This window comes from Salmo salar, chromosome ssa22, assembly GCF_905237065.1.
Source record: "Salmo salar chromosome ssa22, Ssal_v3.1, whole genome shotgun sequence".
NCBI lineage: Eukaryota > Metazoa > Chordata > Actinopteri > Salmoniformes > Salmonidae > Salmo > Salmo salar.
The window spans coordinates 13,202,975-13,225,152 of NC_059463.1; the positions used below are offsets into that span (position 1 = coordinate 13,202,975).

General features: G+C 42.7%; 3 protein-coding genes across 6 annotated transcripts; all 3 read left to right on the forward strand.

Moving 5' to 3' along the window:
- Positions 1 to 1,967: 1,967 nt before the first annotated feature.
- LOC106582777 (serine/arginine-rich splicing factor 6) lies at positions 1,968 to 3,858 on the forward strand (the record flags this gene model as incomplete). Its single annotated transcript, XM_014166204.2, is given in 6 exon segments — positions 1,968 to 2,034; positions 2,552 to 2,673; positions 2,784 to 2,886; positions 2,889 to 2,934; positions 2,936 to 2,962; positions 3,104 to 3,858. Coding segments are annotated over 6 exon segments (444 nt in total), but the record flags the coding sequence as incomplete, so codon positions are not given.
- Positions 3,859 to 5,137: 1,279 nt separating this feature from the next.
- Positions 5,138 to 9,908, forward strand: LOC106582834 (serine/threonine-protein kinase Sgk2). 3 transcript variants are annotated; one of them, XM_014166329.2, is made up of 13 exons: positions 5,138 to 5,384; positions 5,580 to 5,642; positions 5,812 to 5,864; positions 6,707 to 6,764; positions 6,888 to 6,971; positions 7,116 to 7,247; positions 7,344 to 7,456; positions 7,653 to 7,689; positions 7,788 to 7,874; positions 7,961 to 8,056; positions 8,209 to 8,364; positions 9,125 to 9,214; positions 9,342 to 9,908. In XM_014166329.2, exons 2-13 carry the CDS (start codon positions 5,625 to 5,627, stop codon positions 9,498 to 9,500), a joined length of 1,083 nt encoding a protein of 360 aa, XP_014021804.1. In that variant the 5' UTR covers positions 5,138 to 5,384; positions 5,580 to 5,624; the 3' UTR covers positions 9,501 to 9,908. The 3 variants fall into 3 exon arrangements, with proteins under 3 accessions (XP_014021804.1, XP_014021806.1, XP_014021805.1); XM_014166331.2 differs by having other exon boundaries at positions 7,362 to 7,456; XM_014166330.2 differs by having other exon boundaries at positions 5,610 to 5,642.
- A 5,803-nt stretch (positions 9,909 to 15,711) lies between these two features.
- Positions 15,712 to 21,909, forward strand: ift52 (intraflagellar transport 52 homolog (Chlamydomonas)). Of its 2 annotated transcripts, XM_014166333.2 has the most exons (14): positions 15,712 to 15,928; positions 16,026 to 16,169; positions 16,304 to 16,391; positions 16,639 to 16,768; positions 16,881 to 16,956; positions 17,151 to 17,222; positions 17,492 to 17,618; positions 17,741 to 17,824; positions 18,227 to 18,295; positions 18,380 to 18,534; positions 20,713 to 20,800; positions 21,036 to 21,144; positions 21,258 to 21,403; positions 21,517 to 21,909. In XM_014166333.2, exons 2-14 carry the CDS (start codon positions 16,051 to 16,053, stop codon positions 21,556 to 21,558), a joined length of 1,305 nt encoding a protein of 434 aa, XP_014021808.1. In that variant the 5' UTR covers positions 15,712 to 15,928; positions 16,026 to 16,050; the 3' UTR covers positions 21,559 to 21,909. The 2 variants fall into 2 exon arrangements, with proteins under 2 accessions (XP_014021808.1, XP_014021807.1); XM_014166332.2 differs by having other exon boundaries at positions 15,717 to 16,169.
- The last annotated feature ends 269 nt before the right edge of the window (positions 21,910 to 22,178 follow it).

Consider the following 22,178-nt stretch of genomic DNA (forward strand, 5'->3'; position numbering starts at 1 on the left):
CTTCGGCAATGACATTTACAAAATAGCCTCCAACACTCTACTCAGCAAACTGGATGTAGTCTATCACAGTGCCATCCGTTTTGTCACCAAAGCCCCATATACTACCTACCACTGTGACCTGTATGCTGTCGTTGGCTGGCCCTCACTACATATTCATTGCCAAACCCACTGGCTCCAGGTCATCTATAAGTCTCTGATAGGTAAAGTCCCGCCTTATCTCAGCTCACTGGTCACCATAGCAACACCCACCCGTAGCACACACTCCAGCAGGTATATTTCACTGGTCATCCCCAAAGCCAACACTTCTTTTGGCCGCCTTTCCTTCCAGTTCTCTGCTGCCAATGACTGGAACAAATTACAAAAATCACTGAAGGTGGAGTCTTATATCTCCCTCTCTAACTTTAAGCATCAACTGTCAGAGCAGCTTACCGATCACTGTACCTGTACACAGCCAATCTGTAAATAGCACACCCAACTACCTCATCCCCATATTGTTACTTATCCTCTTGCTCCTTTGCACCCCAGTATCTCGACTTGCACATCATCTGCGCATCTATCACTCCAGTGTTAATGCTAAATTGTAATTATTTCTCCTCTATGGCCTATTTATTGCCGTACCTCCCAACTCTTCTACATTTGCACACACTGTACATAGATTTGTATATTGTGTTATTGACTGTACGTTTATTTATGTGTAACTCTGTGTTGTTGTTTTTGTCGCACTGCTTTGCTTTATCTAATGAGGCGCGCAAATGGAGAGCCAAGGGGTAGGGAGTGATTTGGGATTTATCCAGACAGACGCACCTTGGCGTTTTAGGACCTCCATACTGTTAGCTTGGAGAACTCGTAACAGTATTACAAATATTGGCTAAAATGCCGCGTCTCTACGTCGGCAGATTGAGCTACAAGTTCGTGAGAAAGACATCAAAGGTTTTTCTGCGGTTACGGGAAAATACTGGAGGTTGATCTGAAGGATGGGTACGATTTTAACTAGCTAACGTTAGGATCGTATGGGCAAAATGGCGACTACTAATGCAGTACAATAACTAGCTAGTTAATGGTGAACGTAGTAAATGTTCCTGATCAGTTGTATGAATAACTACAGCAAAATTACATGATTTACTTTTTTTTAAAGCAGGTGTGATGATGGAGAGTTCCAGCAGGGGGCAGTAAAGTCATGAACAACACTTAACGTTAGCTACATGTTCCTTGAAATGTGTAGGGCCGCTGAAATAGTACCTCTCTGCAGCCTTATAATTGCAATGTTAATGAAGCACAAGATTGAATGTTGGAATAATGTTTGGATGTATGCAGTGTCTTGTTTGCCGAAATTCGCTTAAGCCATTGCGGATCTTTTAGCGTGTGAAAAACACAATTTGACAAATCTAATTGTATTTGTCACTTTCGTAAACAACAGTGAAATGCTTACTTACGGGTATCTAACAATGCTGCTGTTAAACACGTTTTACCCACAGATCTGCGGTACTGTAATTTGGGGCGGCAGGTAGGCTAGTGGTTAGAGCGTTGGGCCAGTAACCGAAATGCTGCTGCTGGATCGAATCCCCAAGATGACGGTAAAAATCTGTCATTCTGCTCCTGAAAAAGGCACTGTTCTCCGGTAGGCCGCCACTGTAAATAAGAATTTGTTCTTAACCGACTTGCCTAGTTAAATAAATGTATAATAAAAAATAAGAGTTGGGCATGTAAAATGTAGTGTTAATATTTCAGGTGTGCTGCTTGCTTTATGGCATTGGTACAATCTCAATGCACCCACTGCCTGGTTTTTAGATGCAAGCAGCCTAGCTATAAAGAATATAGATGCAATGTGTTCATTATACCAAAGTCCTTGGATGTTTGAATTTGAAAGAGTCCACTGTGGGCTGAATCTGCCTACCTTTATGACTGCCTGTCTGTCCTGTTTGTCCTGTTTGGCCTTGGCTTTCATCTTAATGTGTGTGTGACCTTTGACATATGACCTCTTAGCTGACCTTACCGGAAGCCATGACGACAGCAGCCTTTTGCCAATAGACCAGGGTGAGGAATCCCATTGGTTTTTCTATTAAAAAGTAAATATTGCAAAAGGTTGAAGCCATGTTGGTGTCTGTGTTAGTTCCCTGTTACATAAGAGAGCAGTTTGCATTCAGTTGTAAGTTAAATGGTATCTGTGGACTGGTGCATTTCTGCCAGCTACTGTGGTATCAGTTGGTAGTCGTGATGTATACCTTTTTGTACAGCAGAATAAATGTAAGCTTGAGGTTGATGAATCAGAAATGGGCATCTGAGCAAAGAGCGGGAATGCTGTCCATTCCCCGTGACTGCCATGATGCTCAGATGTACATTGGCTGAATGTATGTGTTACTACCTCTGCCAAGGCAATGTTAGACCACATCACTAATTACTACAATCATGTCAAGGGGCTAGTGGCCTGGTCCACACAGGGATAAACGTCCAAGGATCAGTTCTAGTAGCCCCCCTTGAGTTTTCACCCCACAGTGTAGCCTCTGTAGACTCCCCCACTGTGCCATACTGACTGTTCCGTGTTCTTTTAAAGGCAGTAGTGGTTACAGCAGCCGAAGCTGCACTGGCCGGGATAAGTACGGGCCGCCTGCACGCACAGAGTACCGCCTTATTGTGAAGAACCTCTCTAGTCGCTGCAGCTGGCAGGAGCTAAAGGTGAGCGCTCAAGTCTCCGTTTATATTCTATCCGTCCTTCTCTGAAAACTGGGTTCCGAACAACAGCACAAACGTATGTTACAAGCACACTATTTGTTTTTGGTTGACAGGACTTCATGCGCCAAGCTGGTGAGGTGACCTATGCCGACGCCCATAAGGAGTGGACCAATGAGGGGGTGATTGAGTTCCGATCGCGCTCGGACATGAGGGCCCTCACAAGCTGGACAGCACTGACATCAATGGGAGGAAGATCCGCCTGGTGACGCTCCAATTCTGGTAGCTCCTCTAGGTCTGGACTTACATCACCTCTTAAATGCAGGCATTGGGTCCTTACTGCCCTAATGTGGAAGGTGTTGAAGGATTCATCTGCTATCATTCTAGTACCAAAGCTGGTAATTTACCCAGGCTTACAATGTGTTTGATCTCCCAGGTCTCGTAACAGACGTCGCTCTCGCAGAAGGAGCTGCAGAAGTTCTGGCAGCCACTCCAGGTCACTCTCACGGAAATAGCACTGACCAGATTGCATCTGCCCTGCCCAAGAACTCCAATACTTCACAAGGCTGGGGTAGTTGCATAGATTAATACTTAGTTCATCCCAGAGGGGACATTTCATTGTAACACAGCAGCATATTGACAAGCACACATACTGTACAAGACCTAGTTTAAATTCCTGTGTGTTTGTCCTCCACCGGTCACTCTCATGCTGTAAACGGCACTCTTGCGCCAGATCCGACCGCAAATCTTGTTCTCGATCCGTGAAGAAGTCCCATTCTAAGTCCCAGACCCATTCCAAGTCCCGCTCTAGCACCAGGAAGTCCTGCTCCAAGTCTCATTCTCGCTCCTGCACGCAAGGCTCGCAGCTGCTCGGCGAGCCACAAATCTCGCTCTCGCTCCCACACATGCAAGTCTCGCTCTAAAGTGAAGTCTGAGCGGGGAAACAGAGGCTATTCCAAGGATGTCTGTCAGCGAGAATTCCCAGAGTCGTTCCCCACCCCCCGTAGAGAATGGAAACGGAGAGCGGTTCAAATTTGCCTCCAAGTCTCCCTTCCCACAAGAAGACCTTCACCAATCCAAGTCCCCCGCCAAGCACTCAGCTTCTGGATCCGCCACACGCTCTAAATCCCGCTCCTGGTCCCAATCGGCTTCCCAAGATTAAATGCACTTGTTTAAGTAGGAAGTATGTAAGATTGTTTAAAAAGGAATCACGGATCAAATGCAGCTCCAAGTGTTTCAATTTGTCCCTCTCTGAGCACTTGGTTGTGATTGTAGTATGTTAATGTATTTCATTTTTTTGAACTTTGCATGAGAACCAGGCTGAAAGATTGGAGATTACTATAGAACGCATAGTATTTTTTTTATAGAACCGTTATTTAACTAGGCAAGTCGGTTAAGAACAAATTCTTATTTACAATGACAGCCTACCCCGGCCAAGCCCGAACCCGGACGATGCTGGGCCAATTGTGCGCTGCCCTATGGGACTCCCAATCACGGCCAGTTGTGATACAGCCTGGAATCGAACCGGGGTCTGTATTGATGCCTCTAGCACTGAAATGCAGTGCCTTAGACCGCTGTGCCACTCCGGAGTTGTTCTCAGTTTCCTTATCTTTCTGAGATTGCTTATGCGTCATGTTAATGGTACTGGTTGATGTTGGTCTTTCAAGAGGAAATTAATTCTTACTTCTAATTTTAAATCTCAACACCGTCTGCATTGCTTCATTGAATCTCTGGTATTCCAGTATCAAATCGGTACTGCTATAGGTAGATGGCAACATATTATTTTAATACTATCTTCACAAATCTAAAATAGGAGGAAATGAAGACCCAACAATCACAGATCCTTTTCCCATATAAATTGTTCTCCCTATGATTCAGTTACTTTCTCTGAAATGTTTTGATTAATTATGCTAGTTTCTGAATTTGGCAGATTTGTTGGTTTACTTCTTGGTTTCTTTGCGATTGGTGTAGTTGATGCTGTCTGTACAGTCTAGACAGTTGTCATTTGAGTATTGACTTGTCATACAGCATTACTATGATGTATTGGCTATTTTCAAAGAAGATGTATGGAAAATAATGTCACTGTTTTGCTCTGAGAAATCTGATGATTTAGGGGTGGAAATAAGTCAGCTTTTAAATAAAAAAAATCAAATGTGTTAAGCACTCATGTTTATAAACAGTTTGGCTTTGACTGTCTTATTTGAAGTGGTCACCATAATAAGATGTACCTAATTCATTGCAATAAAATGTGTGTGTGTACACACAGTGTGTCAAATAATATGTGCAGTTTGGTTTGTTTCAAATGGAAATATGTTGAGACAACTAGGCTACAGTATTAAATTCCTGGGCCTTCTTGGTGAATGCACCTTTGAATTAGTAGTTTGAGCGTGTCAACTCTGTATACATGCCACATGCTACCATGTGGGTTTGCATAATACTTGTTTACAGTGATACAACCTGTTGCGCGCAAACGAGTTTGCGCCAGTCCTCTGGATGTCCAGCATCAATCCATTTCTTACACTTTACATACCCGAGAATCTTCTGTGAATTGACGCTGTTTTCTCGTAGATTTTTGGACATAAGACTTGGCCAAAGATACTTATTCATCTGAGACATGAAAATAAGCTATAGGTTATTTGGCAAGTCACAGATTCTTGCAAGGACAGAATACCAATACCCTACCTGAGTGAGGAAAAAAGTACTCTACACACAAGAGGGTAAGATCCTTGACCAACTTAATGCTCATGTATTGTTTATTTTACAGTTACATTTTGTAAAAAAAAATGGTATACTATTGACTTTTATTGATTTCTAGCAATGAATGTCTAGGTTTCAAGTCAGTATTTTTAAAAATGTATACGTTATTTTGAGCTCACTCATATTTGATGGTACAAATAAATAATCCATTTCAGTTCAAATGCCTTTGACTCCCACCGCGATAGGCACAGAAAAGAGACATGGATAATTGGAGTCAGGTATATTTTCCAATCACTTTTATTTTCACCAAATGACATGGGCGTGTGATGGTTCATTATTGTATACCTGTTATTTGACCCTTCTACACTCAATCGAATCAGTGAACATGGCATTGTTCACTTCAATCCATTTAGCACAGTAATATTGTCTCCTCAAATTGCTTCACAGCTTCAATCAGCAAACTCCATTGACGTCAACCTTGGTCACTCACACAATCATCAGTGAGTAACCAGGCTTTATGATAATATGCAATAAGCAATGTGGATGTACACACTGGGATCATTGTTGCAGTCCACACTTCAGGTCATGATTGCCTAATGTAAGTATTTAAATACTGTCTGTAGATGTTGCAAATGGGTAAGAAGTGAACACTAAACACACTAATACTAATTAGTGATATTTTTTCATACAAGTTAGTAATTAATTGTTATTTAACCCATATTTCACCAGGTAAATTGACTGAGAAATCATTCTCATTTACAGTAACGACCTGGGGAATAGTTACAGGGGAGAGGAGGGGGGTATGAAAGAGCCAATTGGAAACTAAGTTGAGAGGTAAAGCAAATTCAGTCAGGAACAAGTGTAAAGGAAGGTATTAAGGGCAGGCCGTTGACGCCAGAGGGAATTAGTAAACCCATGTCTCCATTTAGCTATTTTCTGCAATTCACCACCTGCAGCATATAGCCAACACTCAGTGGCTAGTTATTGACAGATGAAACATCACAACAGTAATGTTATTGTTATCAACACCAGCATGCGGTCTGATCGAGAGATGACCCTCCCAGGCTTTATCATGGTTCTCACCAAAATAAATAGCAGATCCTCTGTTATTGACATGATTTAAGTTGTTGACAGAACCCCAAGGATGTGTCACTATTTTGGCAACTACACTGGTGTTGGTGATATCTGGGGATGACATGGAAAGGCTTTCCGCAGAGCAAAGAGATACCAGCTTAGCCTTGCCTATACATTTTAACATCTAAAGACACACTGAATGCTATTGTACAGTTTGCTACTAAAGCCATTTGCCTCTTTCGCCCACACCATTCTCTCTTATGTTTAGTGCCAAGCTATCAGACTTTGAAATCCTGGCTATAATTGGGAAAGGAACATTTGGGAAGGTATGGTCATCTTTGGCAGTGCTCTCTAAATTGACAGAAAATGCTGTTGGTGTACAACCAACAATTGATATACTTTACTTTGTGTTATGACCTTATTATTAATCAATGGTGTTGTGTCCCCAGGTTCTTCTTGCCAAACTGAAATCCGACAACAAGTTCTATGCTGTGAAAGTGCTGCAGAAAAAAATCGTACTGAAGAAAAAAGAGGTTCCACATAATTCTGAATATAACAGTAGATTAAAAAACCAAAACAATATACAAAAAGGTGAATATGCTGTCGGTAGGAGTGGGTTTAACAATAATGATTCACAATTGCTGTATTTATTTGGCACTGGATTCTTCCGTGTGAAGCAAAAGAACATCATGGCAGAGAGGAATGTGCTGCTCAAGAGTATGAAGCATCCCTTCCTGGTGGGGCTCCACTACTCGTTCCAGACCCCAGAGAAGCTCTACTTTGTCATGGATTACGTCAATGGAGGAGAGGTAATGTATGGAGTAAAGACATAGGCTCTTTTTTTGATTTTGTACAAGAGATAAAAAATCATTTAATTTCCTTCTACTTTTGATATTCTACTGCAGCTTTTCTATCACCTTCAGAAAGAGCACTGCTTCTCAGAGCCAAGGGCTCGCTTCTACACGGCTGAGTTGGCCAGTGCCATCGGTTACTTACACTCGCACAACATTGTTTACAGGTCAGTCACACCCTCTCAACAATGTTGACAACTAAGTCTCACCCACTTAACAGCATTCACAGGTCATTCACAGTAAACCCACGTTCTCTGCTGGTTTCCTTTACTCCCTCTGTGGAAGGTCACTCTGTCAGCAGTGCCTTTAGGCTGTACAGAAGGTTTTCTGTTTTTAAAAAATCCATATTTTTCTCTCTTGTAGAGACTTGAAGCCTGAGAATGTCCTGCTAGACTCAGAGGTAAGTATATGTATATCATGAATTCAGGACTATCGTTATATTAGTTCTCCGTGGGTTAAACAAGTTCACCCTGATGTTTTGATTTGGACCTTCTCCAGGGCCATGTTGTGTTGACTGACTTTGGCTTGTGTAAAGAGGGGATAGACCCGGAGTCCACCACCTCCACTTTCTGTGGAACCCCAGAGGTAAGTTTTGATTTCTATTGTATATCCTACAGTCCCCCCATTTCCCTTAGTCACTGTATCCACTGACACTGCCTTTTGCTCTGTAGTATTTGGCTCCAGAGGTGTTGAAACAGCAGCCCTATGACCACACGGTAGACTGGTGGTGTCTGGGAACTGTACTTTATGAGATGATATATGGGCTGGTGAGCATACCCTCTGAAAGGCCTATTCACATGTACTTTGCTGTAATGTATTATGGTTCTGCATACTATAGTAATGTATTCATCATTTTCCAAACCAAGTCGGCTACACCTCATTGTGGGTATCAACTCATTTTGTCCTCTGTTCCTTCCAGCCCCCCTTCTATAGCCAGGATATGTCTGAGATGTATGACAACATCCTCCACAGGCCCTTGAGTCTGCCAGGGGGGGCCAGCTCTGTGGCGTGTGACCTGCTAATGGGCCTCCTACAGAAAGACCAGCATCGCAGGCTGGGTGCTATCGCAGACTTTGTGAGTGAACTTGTCACAATACACAGGATGAGGATGTCCTCACCGGACAGTCTACTTTCTCTCTCTTTCCTGGAGTTAACACACATGCAGACACATACACACATGTCATTTTGAAAACACCCACTCCAGAATCACTAGAACCTAGTATATCATCTGATTTACTTAAAGTGATGCTCCAGAGCTTTTGTATAACTTCAGCCAGTAGTTTTGAAAGTAGTGCCAACAGGGCAAAACGAGTCCCCGAAAACTGTGCACAATTGTGTGCAACATCATCCATTTCATATGATATGTTACATTTTGCAAAAAAAATGTTTGTAAGCTCTTAAGATACAGGATTGCATCTTTAACAAAAGGCACATCTCAATAGGCGGTCCAGGTGTCCTCTGATAGTGATGCGTGGGTTGACTCCTAAACCGCAGTCCACGTGGTTATATGGGCCTCAGATTTTCACTGCCTGGCAGGCAGTATAAGTTAATAGACGAATAACAAAGAGAGTTTCAAACCTCCCTGCCATTAACAGCTAGTTTTCAGGTTACATATCCCTCCAACTAGGCCCCTCACTCAGACCCCCCCAGACAATCCAAGCAAAATTGTTCCTTGAGAAATAGTTTTTTGCTAAAAAGCTATTTTTGTTATTTTTTACAATTTGAATGGAAAACAATGACAGAAAGGTACTTAATTGTTACCCAGAAAATGATATGATATCAAGATAAAAACGGCTGCATTGAGCCCTGAAAATCTTTTTGTCTTTCACATATAGCTCGAAGTTAAAAACCATACTTTTTTCTCGCCGATAAACTGGGATGACCTTTACCATCGGAGAATCAAACCTCCATACAACCCCAACGTGGTAAGTGTGTAAAACAAATTTGATTTCAGTATTATTTTTCATAGAATTTCTATCCATAACATACATACACAATTAATATAACATTCATTCAGTATTTTCTGCTGTGCTAAACCTTGTGTCCCAACAGAAAGGCCCAGCAGACATGCAGCACATTGATCCAGAGTTCACCAAAGAGATGGTGTCAGGCTCTGTGGGGGTTACCCCTGAATTCTCCAACTTATCAACCAGCAGCCCAAATGCTTTCACTGGATTCTCCTATGTCTCCAGTGATGACAACTTCCTCTAGTGTAGGACATTCAGATTCTACATTGCTGCCACCCAAAAGAGACCAAACTTCTCCCGCCTACTTTGTTAAAATGCACCCTTACTGCATTGGCTCTTCATTCACACAGAGCAAAAAAAAATGTATTCTTGAAAAATATTTATGTTTATTATATCCCCTTGTATGATATTACATTGGAAGTAAAACCTGCAACCTGTGTCGTATTTAATTTTCAATTACTTTGTAATTTTATTTGTAAAGGTATTATTGTATCTCATGCAGAAATGAACAATGCAAATAAAGAAAAATTTGCAAATAGGCTAGGATTTTCAAGGCACTGATAGATAAATCATTCCCTGAAATATATGAATGGGGAGTTAATTGTTAACATGTGGAATCAGTTTTGATGTCATAATAAATATTTATAAATTATTTTGTTCTGTTATTTGTGGGTTTACCATGCATATCTCAAGAAAATCATTGCAAATCTGTATACTTCAATATGTATATGGTAGCCTCAGAAATAAACATAGATTGAGGTGACCAGATTTTGGAAATGAAAAACCAGGACATTTTTGTAGCACAAAATATATATAATTAAAAAAAAGTAATTTAACTAAATTTAGGCTAAACTGTTCGGACACTACAGACGACTTTGTGAGAAGACCGATTTTCAGGATGTTTCATGGTCTGACACCGTCACCTTTCACCACAGATGCAGAATTGTTACATTGGCTGATGTGGTGGATTGAAATGCATCCAATGAAAAAAAGAAACTGATATCGCTTGCTTAAAACTGGCCGATTCTTATGGGGATTATTTTATTAGGCTATGCTGAACAAAAATATAAACGCAACAAATTCTAAGATTTTACAAAGTTACAGTTCCTATAAGCAAATCAGTCAATTGAAAGAAATTCCTTAGGTGAATGTGCAGGTGAAGAAGCTTGATATGGAGGTCCTGGGCTGGTGTGGTTACACAGGGTCTGCGGTTGTGAGACCGGTTGGATGTACTGCCAAATTCTCTAAAACAACGTTGGGGGCGGCTTATGGTAGAGAAATGAACATTTAATTCTCTGGCAACGGCTCTGGTGGACATTCTTGCAGTCAGCATGCCAATTGCACACTCCCTCAAAACTTGAGACATTATGTTGTATGACAAAACTGCACATTGTAAAGTGGCATTTTATTGTCCACAGCACAAGGTTTCTTAATATGCCACACCTGTCTGGTGGATGGATTATCTTGGCAAAGGAGAGCTTCTCACTAACAGGGATGGAAACAAATTTGTGCACATTTGAAATAAATATGCTTTTTCTGCATATGAAACATTTCTGTTTTTTTTGTGTGTGTGCATGAAACATGGGACCAACACTTGTTGCATTTACATGTTGCGTTTATATTTTTCTGGAGTGTAGATCTCTCAGTGAGAGCATATGCCATCTATAGAAAACCCTCCCTTGAGTTCCGCTGTTATTTTGGACTTCGGCAGAGCAGATTTAGATTTTAACCTGTCGGAAACAGATGGTGCTGTAAAAGTGCTGTTCACAGTCAAAAGGTTGTGCAGCTGGTCGACTAAATTGTCAGTGTGAGGACGGAGACAACTAGAGGAGAGGAGGATCTCCAGGCTCAGGATGCTGCATCCTCCCGGCTGAGCACCATCCTCTCCATTAGCTCCGACATAGCCATTTCTGCAGTACGAAGTCCCTCTGCATCTGACCAGGTTGCAAGGCTGTTTCTGTCACTTTCGGTCACTCTTTTCTCTGAGGAGACCTCCTTCCTGTTGGTGCACACTCTGCAGTGGCGTTTCTGGGGTAGTGATAATGCTAATACCCCTGTCACTTCCAGAAGTGCTCATAGTAGTGATAGTCTTCTGGGTCTCATCAATTGAGAAAGTGGTGCTAAAGAAGTTGTCCTGGAACAAGCCTTGGACAAGCCTTCATCAACACGTCCTTCCTGCGGCATGAACCCAACATTCTCTACCATTGCCCCAATGGTAGAGAATCGTCTGATTCCGACTGAAGGACTTCCCTGACCTCAGTGATCTCCTCCCTAGATGGTTCATAAACTGTACTAGACCCAGCTTCCTCTACTGACACTTGCTAGAAGATGGCAGTTCAACAACTAGCCTGTGCTCTTGTTGTGCTCCCTTGCTACTCTGTTTAATCCATTTGGAGATACTTCTCAGTTTCACTGACATGACACAAAGGAAAATGTTAAAACGACATTTCAATGGTCTACTTCCTTCCTCATTGCCACAGATGTCTGCTGAAGGGGTGATCAAAGGAACTCCATGGCCCTCAACAGCTGCCAACCCATCTTCGCTATAGCAAGTAATTACGATCTAAGCAGGTTATTTGGAGGGCCCTAGACAGAGCTGCATTGATCTGCTGCACGGCCGCTTTTACATTGGCTCTGGCAGAGACACTCTGGAGTAGCTCTTGCTCTAGTTGGCTAGCTGCTGAGTAGATGTCCTGCAGCACTTCAATCACTCTGTCCGGGACATCTCTGTGTATCATATCTACTGGCACCTTGACCTCCACCTCATCACATGTATCCATCCTCAGGACCCCTTGGTACTGCAGTTGCTCAAAACACTCCCCTGAGTTGTTACCCGTGTTTACCATAGATGTAAGGGACACTAGAGTAAATACAGGAGATGAGATGTCTCACACTCGTCTTACACATTGGACATCCTAGCGTTATCATAGTGATACAATAAAGTAATCAAGTAATGATTAGGCACTGGCACTGAGTCAAAGCTAGGCATAAATCCAAGTGAGCACCCAGCAGAGGACAAACCTAGGTTTCCCTGTTTGGAGATAATATTAAACTGTGTCAAATATACACATTTTGGAAGGAAGCATTCATATAACATTTGATTGCACATTGAGTTTGCGAAGTATTGTAGATGATGAAATTAATCAATACATTGAGTAAAAAAGCAAGAGCTAAAAGCGTTTGATGACAGTCCCATTGGCTTTAAAGACAGATCGACGGGTTATTTGTAAGAAATGCACCGATGGTCACAATAAATGATTGTTACCTTTAGGGCTGACCCCATTTAGTCGACTGGTCTATTGTTTGGTCAATAAGCTGTTGGTCGACCAAGATTTTTTTATTCGAGCAGTTGCAAATACACTACATGATCAAAAGTATGTGGACACCTGCTTGTCGAACATCTCATTCTAAAATCATGGGCATTAATGTGGAGTTGGTACCCCCTTTCCTGCTATAACAGTTTCCACCCTTCTTGGAAGGTTTTCCACTAGATGTTGGAACATTGCTGCGGGGACTTGCTTCCATTCAGATTTAATGAGTTTGGACGATTTTAATGTTGGGCGATTAGGCCTGTCTTGCAGTTGGAGTTCTAATTCATCCCAAAGGTGTTCGATGGGTTTGAGGTCAGGGCTCTGTGCAGGGCAGTCATGTTCTTTCACACCGTTCTCTACAAACCATTTCTGTATGGACATCGCTTTGTGCACGAGGGCATTGTCATGCTGAAACAGGAAAGGACCTTTCCCAAACTGTTGCCACAAAGTTCAAAGTACAGAATCATCTAGAATGTCATTGTATGCTGTAGCGTTAAGATTTCCCTTCACTGGAACTAAGGGGCCTAGCCGGAACCATGAAAAACAGCCCCAGACCATTATTCCTCCTCCACCAATGTTGGCACTATGCATTCAGGCAGGTAGTGTTCTCCTGGCATCTGCCAAACCCAGATTTGGCGGTCGACTTGCCAGATAGTGAAGCGTGATTCATCACTCCAGAGAACGCGTTTCCACCTCTCCAGAGTCCAATGGCAGCGAGCTTTACACCACTCCAGCCAACGCTAGGCATTGCAAATGGTGATCTTGGGCTTGTGTGTGGCTGCTCGGACATGGAAAACCATTTCATGAAGCTCCCGACAAACAGTTATTGTGCTGACGTTGCTTCCAGAGGCAGTTTGGAACTCAGTAGTGAGTGTTGCAACAGAGGACAGACAATATTTACGCGTTACATGCTTCAGCACTTGGCGGTCCCATTCTGTGAGCTTGTGTGGCCAACCACTTGACTGGGGCAGCTATAGCAGGATATACATCTGGTGTAATATTAGCAATTATTGGTACCATGATTGTCTTCGAAATGTGTATTTATTTACGCAAAGCTTGATCACGAAGATTGCCATTTCCCCCTCCACTATAATGGGGAGTCCTGTTTTCTGTTTTCTCCCCTGACAATTAGTTGTTCTCCTCTGACATAAATGTACCTGGTGGATTAGGACACTGGTGCTTTCAAGACAACTGGGAACTCAAATTATGACATCAGTGATCTTCAAGTCAATATGTTTCCGAATTCCCGGGTTGGAATTTCGAGTTGGATGACCGTTCAAAGCGATTTTTCCCAAATTCCCAGTTGTCTTGAACGCACTGAAGTCAGAGACTTCTGAGTTCCAAGTGGATTTGAACACGGCATGAGCTGGCGTCCTTTCCTGGCTGATGTTACAGACTGACTGCTGACAGAGAGGAAGAGGTGTGGTTTTATACAAGACCACATGTTGTTCTTAGCCTGATCGAAGAAAAATAAACAGTGGTGTGAAGAAGGTAATGTAGAAACAATAGTGGATCAATATATTAGTAATTAGTTTTATTCTTGTCTTGTAGATGGTTCAAAGAATGTCATGTATGGGAAGACAGGAGCAGGTGTGTTTATTCCTGAGTTCGATGTTAATCTATGCAAGACACTAACACATGATTTATCTGTATATTCAACAGAAATGGCTGCGATAATTGTTGGATTCCAATGGGTAGAGGAGGTGCAACCAAGAAGTGGTAATATGTTGGGACTCTGCATCAGTTTTGTGTAGTTTAAGATCTGGAAAGTCAGAACGTGAGGATTTATGGTTAGAAATAACGATGCTAGACTCCCGAGTGGTGCAGCAGTCTAAGGCACTGCATGAGGCGTCATTACAGACCCGGGTTCGATCCCAGGCTGTGTCACAACCAGCCTTGACCGGGAGTCCCATAGGGAAGCGTACAATTGGCCCAGCGTTGTCCGGGTTAGCGGAGGGTTTGGCCGGGGGGCGGGGGCTTTAATGGGCTCATTGCGCTCTAGCGACTTCTTGTGGTGGTCCAGGGCGCCTGCAGGCTGACTTCAGTCGTCAGTTGAACAGTGTTTCCTCCGACACATTGGTGCAGCTGGCTTCCGGGTTAAGTGGGCGGGTATTAAGAAGCGTAGTTTGGCGGGTCATGTTTTCAGAGGACACATGACTTGACCTTCGCCTCTCCCGAGCAAGGTTGGGGAGTTGCAGTGATGGGACAAGATCGTAAATGGATCGCAATTGGATAATCACGAGATTGGGGAGAAAAAGGGGGTCAAATATGATGCTGTTGTTGGGCTTACAAAGAAATGGTATTGAAATTCAGTTATGTTGGATTCTGGCTCATACAGGAGTTTATGGAAATTATATAGTAGATATAATAGCAAAAAAAGCTGTGAAAAATAATATTGTGGATATACAGGTGCAGTTGGGTAGAAGGGAAATTCAAACATTGATTTGGAAAAATGGGTTAGATTGCTGTCAGAGACCCTGGGATGAAAGTAGTAAAGGCAGACGTTTTTATAGTACAAGGAAATCTGTACGGGAGATAGTGTCATATAATGGAAGGAAGTTATGTTAGGGCATACAGGATTGAATACCTCTTTGAAATTGATAGTGAAACATGGCACTGGAATGTGTTATGGCTGTATGGTAGAGGAAACAGTTGAACATATATTATTTTGTGGAATGTATGATGTAGAGCGGGAGAGGTCGTATGACAGGGTCAGAGGTTGGACGGGATAGGGGAGTGGGTGATATTTTGGATGGTGGTGATGGGAGTAGCCAGGTTTGTAGATAATTATTTTATTTTATTAGAACTTCAGGGTTAGTTAAGAGAATATAGTGATATAGATAGGTTGTGACTGACCTCACACTCCAGGTGGATGTGTATGCACCTGTCAGTTGGTTGCGATTTGCCAATAAAAAGAAGAAGAGATGCCCAACTCGGTGGAAAGATGGGACACAGCCGGTTAAATAACACTTTAAATGTGATAGGAAAGCACCCAACAGAAAAGTGTGACTATTGCCAGGAAAAAGAGACCGTGGAACATGTATTGATACAGTGTAGGCGGTATCAGCGGGAAAGAGAGAATCTGTCTGTGATCCCCTCTCCTGTTGCTATGCATTTAGCGCCCATGGTTACTCTTGTGGATCAGTTTTGTACCCACAATGCACCAGTTTGAGCCACTGGAAGATGGTTTCTAGACGTATTTAGCTAGCCAGCTAACTTCACTTACAACGATTATTATCCTTTTTTATAGAAATCCGTTAATATTTTAAGATGCATTAGGGATTTAGCTACTTTGTTCAAATATACGAAGAAACAGCAAATTATTGGTCCTTCAACACTTTGTTCGCTAGTAACGATTTGTGTAAGTTAGCGAGCCAACTTAGCTGCTAGCTAGCTAACGTTGAGTAGATCATCATATAGCTACGCAATGCAATAATGTAACAACGTGTTTGTCACAGGTCTTTAAATAGAAGTTAACATACAATGGAGAAGGAGCAGCGCAGCAGTGTTGTTTTTAACGCATCCAAGAGAGAACTGTTCACAGCCAACAATGGTTACAAGTCCCTGCAGAAGAGACTCAGGTCACAATGGAAGATTCAGAGGTAAGTTAACGTTAGGAAGCTAGTTAGCTGGCTATATTGCTTGCTATAACTACATAAGAACAATACATTGTAGTCACGTATTTGTCATCATAATATGGTTACTTCCTCATATATGTGGTTTTGTTCCTGCACAGCATGAAAGAGGAGCTCTCCTTGGAGAAGTTGAATGGTGTGAAGTTGTGGATTACTGCTGGCCCCAGGGAAAAGTTCACTGCTGCTGAGGTGTGTTGCTGGTCAGTTGTAGGAGTTCAAATGACATGCCTTTGGATGGAGATTTAGGCAGAGTAATCAGGATATTCAAAGAACAGATTTAACAGTTTCATATCAAAGTTTGATGTGTCCCTGCATTGCAATTCAGCAGCAACACATTTCACTAATATAGAACATTTTTCTGCCAACCTAAACACTGTTAGGTATGTTGGTCGCTTTATGTTTTGAGTCAGACATTGATTCGCCCTCTCTTGTTCAGTTGGAGGTCCTGAAACAGTACCTGGATGGGGGAGGAGATGTCCTTGTGATGCTGGGTGAAGGAGGGGAGATGAAGTATGACACCAATATCAACTTCCTCCTTGAGGAGTTTGGGATAATGGTCAACAATGGTGAGGATCATATGAGAATAGACCTTGTGACTCCGGTTGTTGTCATCCAGATATTTCACTGTCAGTTTTATTGATGATGAGTGTTTTGTCTTCATTCTCTGTTTTACTGTAGATGCTGTCGTGAGGAATGTCTACTACAAGTATTTCCATCCAAAAGAAGCGCTTGTGTCCAATGGTGTTCTGAACAGGTTAGTTGATTAACCATTTAGACATTTGGATATTTGGTTTGTCCCAAGGTAATAGTGCTTTTATCATTGCTTTCTTGTCAATGCCAATTAAGTAAATGTACCAAGAAAAGGATAATGGGGTTGATTCTTTCGCAAGCTATGAGACGCATGCATTGTTGCGCTACTGTACAAGCATCTTGCTTTTAATCCTTTAGAGAGATCAGTCGGGCTGCAGGCAAAGTGGTGACAGGGATCATCGAAGATGAAAGTGTCGGGAACAATGCACAGTAGGTCTTCTGTTTTCATGTCATCATTGCCAAGTGTATGTTTGTTTTCATGTTTATAACTGTCAACACTCTCACCACACAGCAGAAATATTATCACAGTTTCATGTCTAATCATATCATATGCCAGACATAAACAGACAGATTTCCCAAAAGCGGTTGGCCCTTGTTAAACAAGCAAACCAATGAGTGAAACAGTGATTGCAGTTTGGCTTGTCCAGTGCCCCCCTGGTAAAAGATTCAACCTGTACTCTTAATGTGTACTTGAACAGGGCCCTCACATTTGTGTACCCGTATGGAGCTACACTGAGCGTGATGAAGCCTGCTGTGGCTGTTCTCTCCACTGGGTCCGTCTGCTTCCCCCTCAACAGGCCTGTCCTCGCCTTCTATCAGGTCAAGGTGAGGAGCTCCCGTTGACCTCCTGCCAACACAATACAACATGATCATACGTTGTTTTTCAAAGATACAGTATGTCACTTATTTACTAGTTGTGTCAATTGTTATTTTTTTTTGTCATTTAGGAGGCAGGCAAACTGGCAGTGATGGGGTCCTGCCACATGTTCAGTGACCAGTACCTGGACAAAGAGGAGAACAGTAAAATAATGGTGAGTGGCGTGTCTGTCTATAAACACTCAGACTTGTCACGTTTGAGAGACAATAAATGTAGGCTCTTTTACCCTTTTCACACGATCATGCCAACCCAACTGTAATGTGTTGGTTTAGAGATGTTTGTCCTTTCCAGAATGGTTCCAGCAGCTATGATGGGTGCATAACCAGGCCAGGGCAGTACAGCATGGCTGTGCATATCTTTGCTCAGCTCAGTTGTGTGAAAAGGGTATTTGACGACTTCCTGATGGGAGGCTTGTTAACGTCTTCACAGTAACACAAGAATGGTTGTGAGAGTGTGATCCATATAGCACTGTAATGGTAATGGTTGGTGATCCACTATTTGATCCCCTACTGACTCCATTTGGTTGTAATGTTCCCTTTCTCTTTTTGTTATACAGGATGTCGTTTTCCAGTGGCTCATGGGTGATAACATTAATCTGAACCAGATAGATGCAGAGGACCCCGAGGTGAGAAGCCAAGGCATGTTTTAGGATCTGCAGTTTTACCTAGAAGTGTCCTAGAAGTGACACTTCTCATTCTGTTTGGCTCAGATCACTGATTACACCATGCTACCAGACACAGGCTGCCTGTCTGAGCGACTGCGAGTATGCTTGCAAGAGGGAGAGGAAAATCCAAGAGACTTTACCTCCCTGTTTGACATGTCTCTACTCAAACTATCAACAAACACGTTGCCCCAAGTCATCAGGTGAGAACACATACTGCTTTATAAACTGGAGACATCAGTTTTCACTACAGTAGGCCATAGTGGAAGTGGGTACAGGCTGTTTTGTCTTCCATGCCTGCATGTTTAAATCATACATAAAATAAAATTGTATTGGTCGCGTACACATCATTTCCAGATGTTATCACAGGTGCAGCAAAATGCTTATGTTTGTAGCTCCAACTGTGCAGTAATACCTAATAATACACACACATCCCAAAATAAAAGAAAGGAATTAAGAAATATCAGAACGAGCAATGTCAGAGTCTGGAATATAAATATATATACACTGCTCAAAAAAATAAAGGGAACACTTAAACAACACAATGTAACTCCAAGTCAATCACACTTCTGTGAAATCAAACTGTCCACTTAGGAAGCAACACTGATTGACAATACATTTCACATGCTGTTGTGCAAATGGAATAGACAACAGATGGAAATTATAGGCAATTAGCAAGACACCCCCAATAAAGGAGTGGTTCTGCAGGTGGGGACCACAGACCACTTCTCAGTTCCTATGCTTCCTGGCTGATGTTTTGGTCACTATTGAATGCTGGTGGTGCTTTCACTCTAGTGGTAGCATGAGACGGAGTCTACAACCCACACAAGTGGCTCAGGTAGTGTAGCTCATCCAGGATGGCACATCAATGCGAGCTGTGGCAAGAAGGTTTGCTGTGTCTGTCAGCGTAGTGTCCAGAGCATGGAGGCGCTACCAGGAGACAGGCCAGTACATCAGGAGACGTGGAGGAGGCCGCAGGAGGGCAACAACCCAGCAGCAGGACCGCTACCTCCGCCTTTGTGCAAGGAGGAGCAGGAGAAGCACTGCCAGAGCCCTGCAAAATGACCTCCAGCAGGCCACAAATGTGCATGTGCCTGCTCAAACGGTCAGAAACAGACTCCATGAGGGTGGTATGAGGGCCCGACGTCCACAGGTGGGGGTTATGCTTACAGCCCAACACCGTGCAGGACGTTTGGCATTTGCCAGAGAACACCAAGATTGGCAAATTCGCCACTGGCGCCCTGTACTCTTCACAGATGAAAGCAGGTTCACACTGAGCACATGACAGACGTGACAGAGTCTGAAGACGCCGTGGAGAACGTTCTGCTGCCTGCAACATCCTCCAGCATGACCGGTTTGGCGGTGGGTCAGTCATGGTGTGGGGTGGCATTTCTTTGGGCTGGAGTGTGTCAGCAGTTCCTGCAAGAGGAAGGCATTGATGCTATGGACTGGCCCGCCCGTTCCCCAGACCTGAATCCAATTGAGCACATCTGGGACATCATGTCTCGCTCCATCCACCAACGCAACGTTGCACCACAGACTGTCCAGGAGTTGGCAGATGCTTTAGTCCAGGTCTGAGAAGAGATCCCTCAGGAGACCATCCGCCACCTCATCAGGAGCATGCCCAGGCGTTGTAGGGAGGTCATACAGGCACGTGGAGGCCACACACACTACTGAGCCTCGTTTTGACTTGTTTTAAGGACATTACATCAAAGTTGGATCAGCCTGTAGTGTGGTTTTCCACTTTAACTTTGAGTGTGACTCCAAATCCAGACCTCCATGGGTTGATAAATTGGATTTCCATTGATTCTTTTTGTGTGATTTTGTTGTCAGCACATTCAACTATGTAAAGAAAAAAGTATTTAATAAGATTATTTCTTTCATTCAGATCTAGGATGTGTTGTTTAAGTGTTCCCTTTATTTTTTTGAGCAGTATATATATATGATGCTGTGTATAGACAGTATCTGAATAGAAAAGGTGTGTACAGCAGTAGTTAAATATGATGAGCCTTGACTGGAATACAGTATATACATAAGAAGTGGGTAAAACAGTATGTAAACATTAAAGTAACCAGTGTTCAATTACTATGTATATAGGGCAGCAGTCTCTAAGGTGCAGGGTTGAGTACCGGGTGGTAGCCGGCTAGTAACAGTAACTAAGTTTAGGGTAATGGGCGGAGGCCGGCTAGTGGCGACTATTTAACAGTCTGATGGCCTGGAGATAGAAGCTGTTTTTCAGTCTCTCTGCCCCAACTTTGATTCATCTGTACTGTCTCTGCCTTCTAGATGGTAGCGGGGTGAACAGGCCGTGGCTCGGGTGGCTGAGGTCCTTGATCTTACGGTATGTTAGTTGACAATGTGTTTGACTTGTCCTCCTGCAGTTCCTACAAGCAGATGAATGTCAAACATGAGCCTCTCCAGCTGATCACACCTCAGTTTGAGACTCCCCTTCCACAGCTGGAGCCTGCTGTAAGTTTCCCTTCAGCACCCCTCTCTAGCTCTACACAATTTCCACTACGTCAACCATTGTGTGGGTTCTATACACTCAACTGAGAATGACATGTGCATTAGTGATTGTATTCAAATCGAGCTTATTGACTGGGATTTAGTGATGCGACTATACACACTTGATCATTGTAGAAAATTACCAATTTGCCATCCCTCCAAGATCTGTCTGTGTTTTCCTATGGGTTGCTTTGAGCAGGTCTTCCCGCCTGCCTTCAGGGATCTGCCTCCCCCCATGCTTGACCTCTTTGACCTGGATGAAACCTTCTCTTCCGAGAAGGTGCGTTTGGCACAGCTCTCCAACAAATGTAAGTGTTGAACCGTCATACTACATCCTATTATTTTGTTAGCTGATCTCTGACAATGTCAGCGTTAACCCCAGGTCCTATTTGACTTAATGACGTTGTTGTTCTTCCTGCAGGCACAGACGATGATCTAGAGTTCTACGTGAGGAAGTGCGGGGACATCTTGGGGGTGACGGGGAAGTTGGATAAAGATCAGAGGGATGCCAAACACATCCTGGAGCACATCTTCTTCCAGGTCGTGGAGTTCAAGAAGCTCAATCAGGTGAGCCATATGAACATCAGAACCTTTGGTATATGCACACAAGGTTAGTTGATCTAGGCAATGATTGACATTAATTTGTGATTCATGTAATTAAAATGATCTCTCCCATACAGGAACATGATCTTGACACAGAGACCAGGTTTTCCCCGTTCTGATGACTTGCAACCAATGAGGTTGCAATTTTATGTATTTTTCATGGGCTTGTATATACACACACATTCAATCTAGATGTATCCATATAGTTTTTCCAGTAACTACAAGAATTTAACTCCCTAGCCTTTAAACAGAATGTATATAGTTGATTAGATTAATGAACTAAATCTGACAAGTTAAATGAATATTGTATAAGGCTTTCTATATCTGATTACTTGTGGTAAAGGATGACACATTTTGGCATTTACTGTGTAAAGTGTTCCATCATTTCCTCAATACATGGTTGATTTAATCAATAAAAAAAACGTTATTTACTATAATAGATTGTAAAATATACATTTTCTTCAGACTGGCATCTTCTTGTGTCCCTTTGTCTGTAAAAGTGAAATTGGAGAACATGTCAATATTACAAGCCATTAAACAACCTCTGAAGTCTTAGTTGCCCAGCCATAAAACAAATATATACACTTTTAATTAGGAAATAGCATGCCAAAGTGTGGTCCACTTTCACCAAAATGACTTCTTGCTGGCCAGCAGTTACTGAGCCTGAGAACCTTACCTCAACTGTTCAGTAAAGCACTGCCACATGACCACTTTGGCTTGTTCAGTCTTACCAGCACTG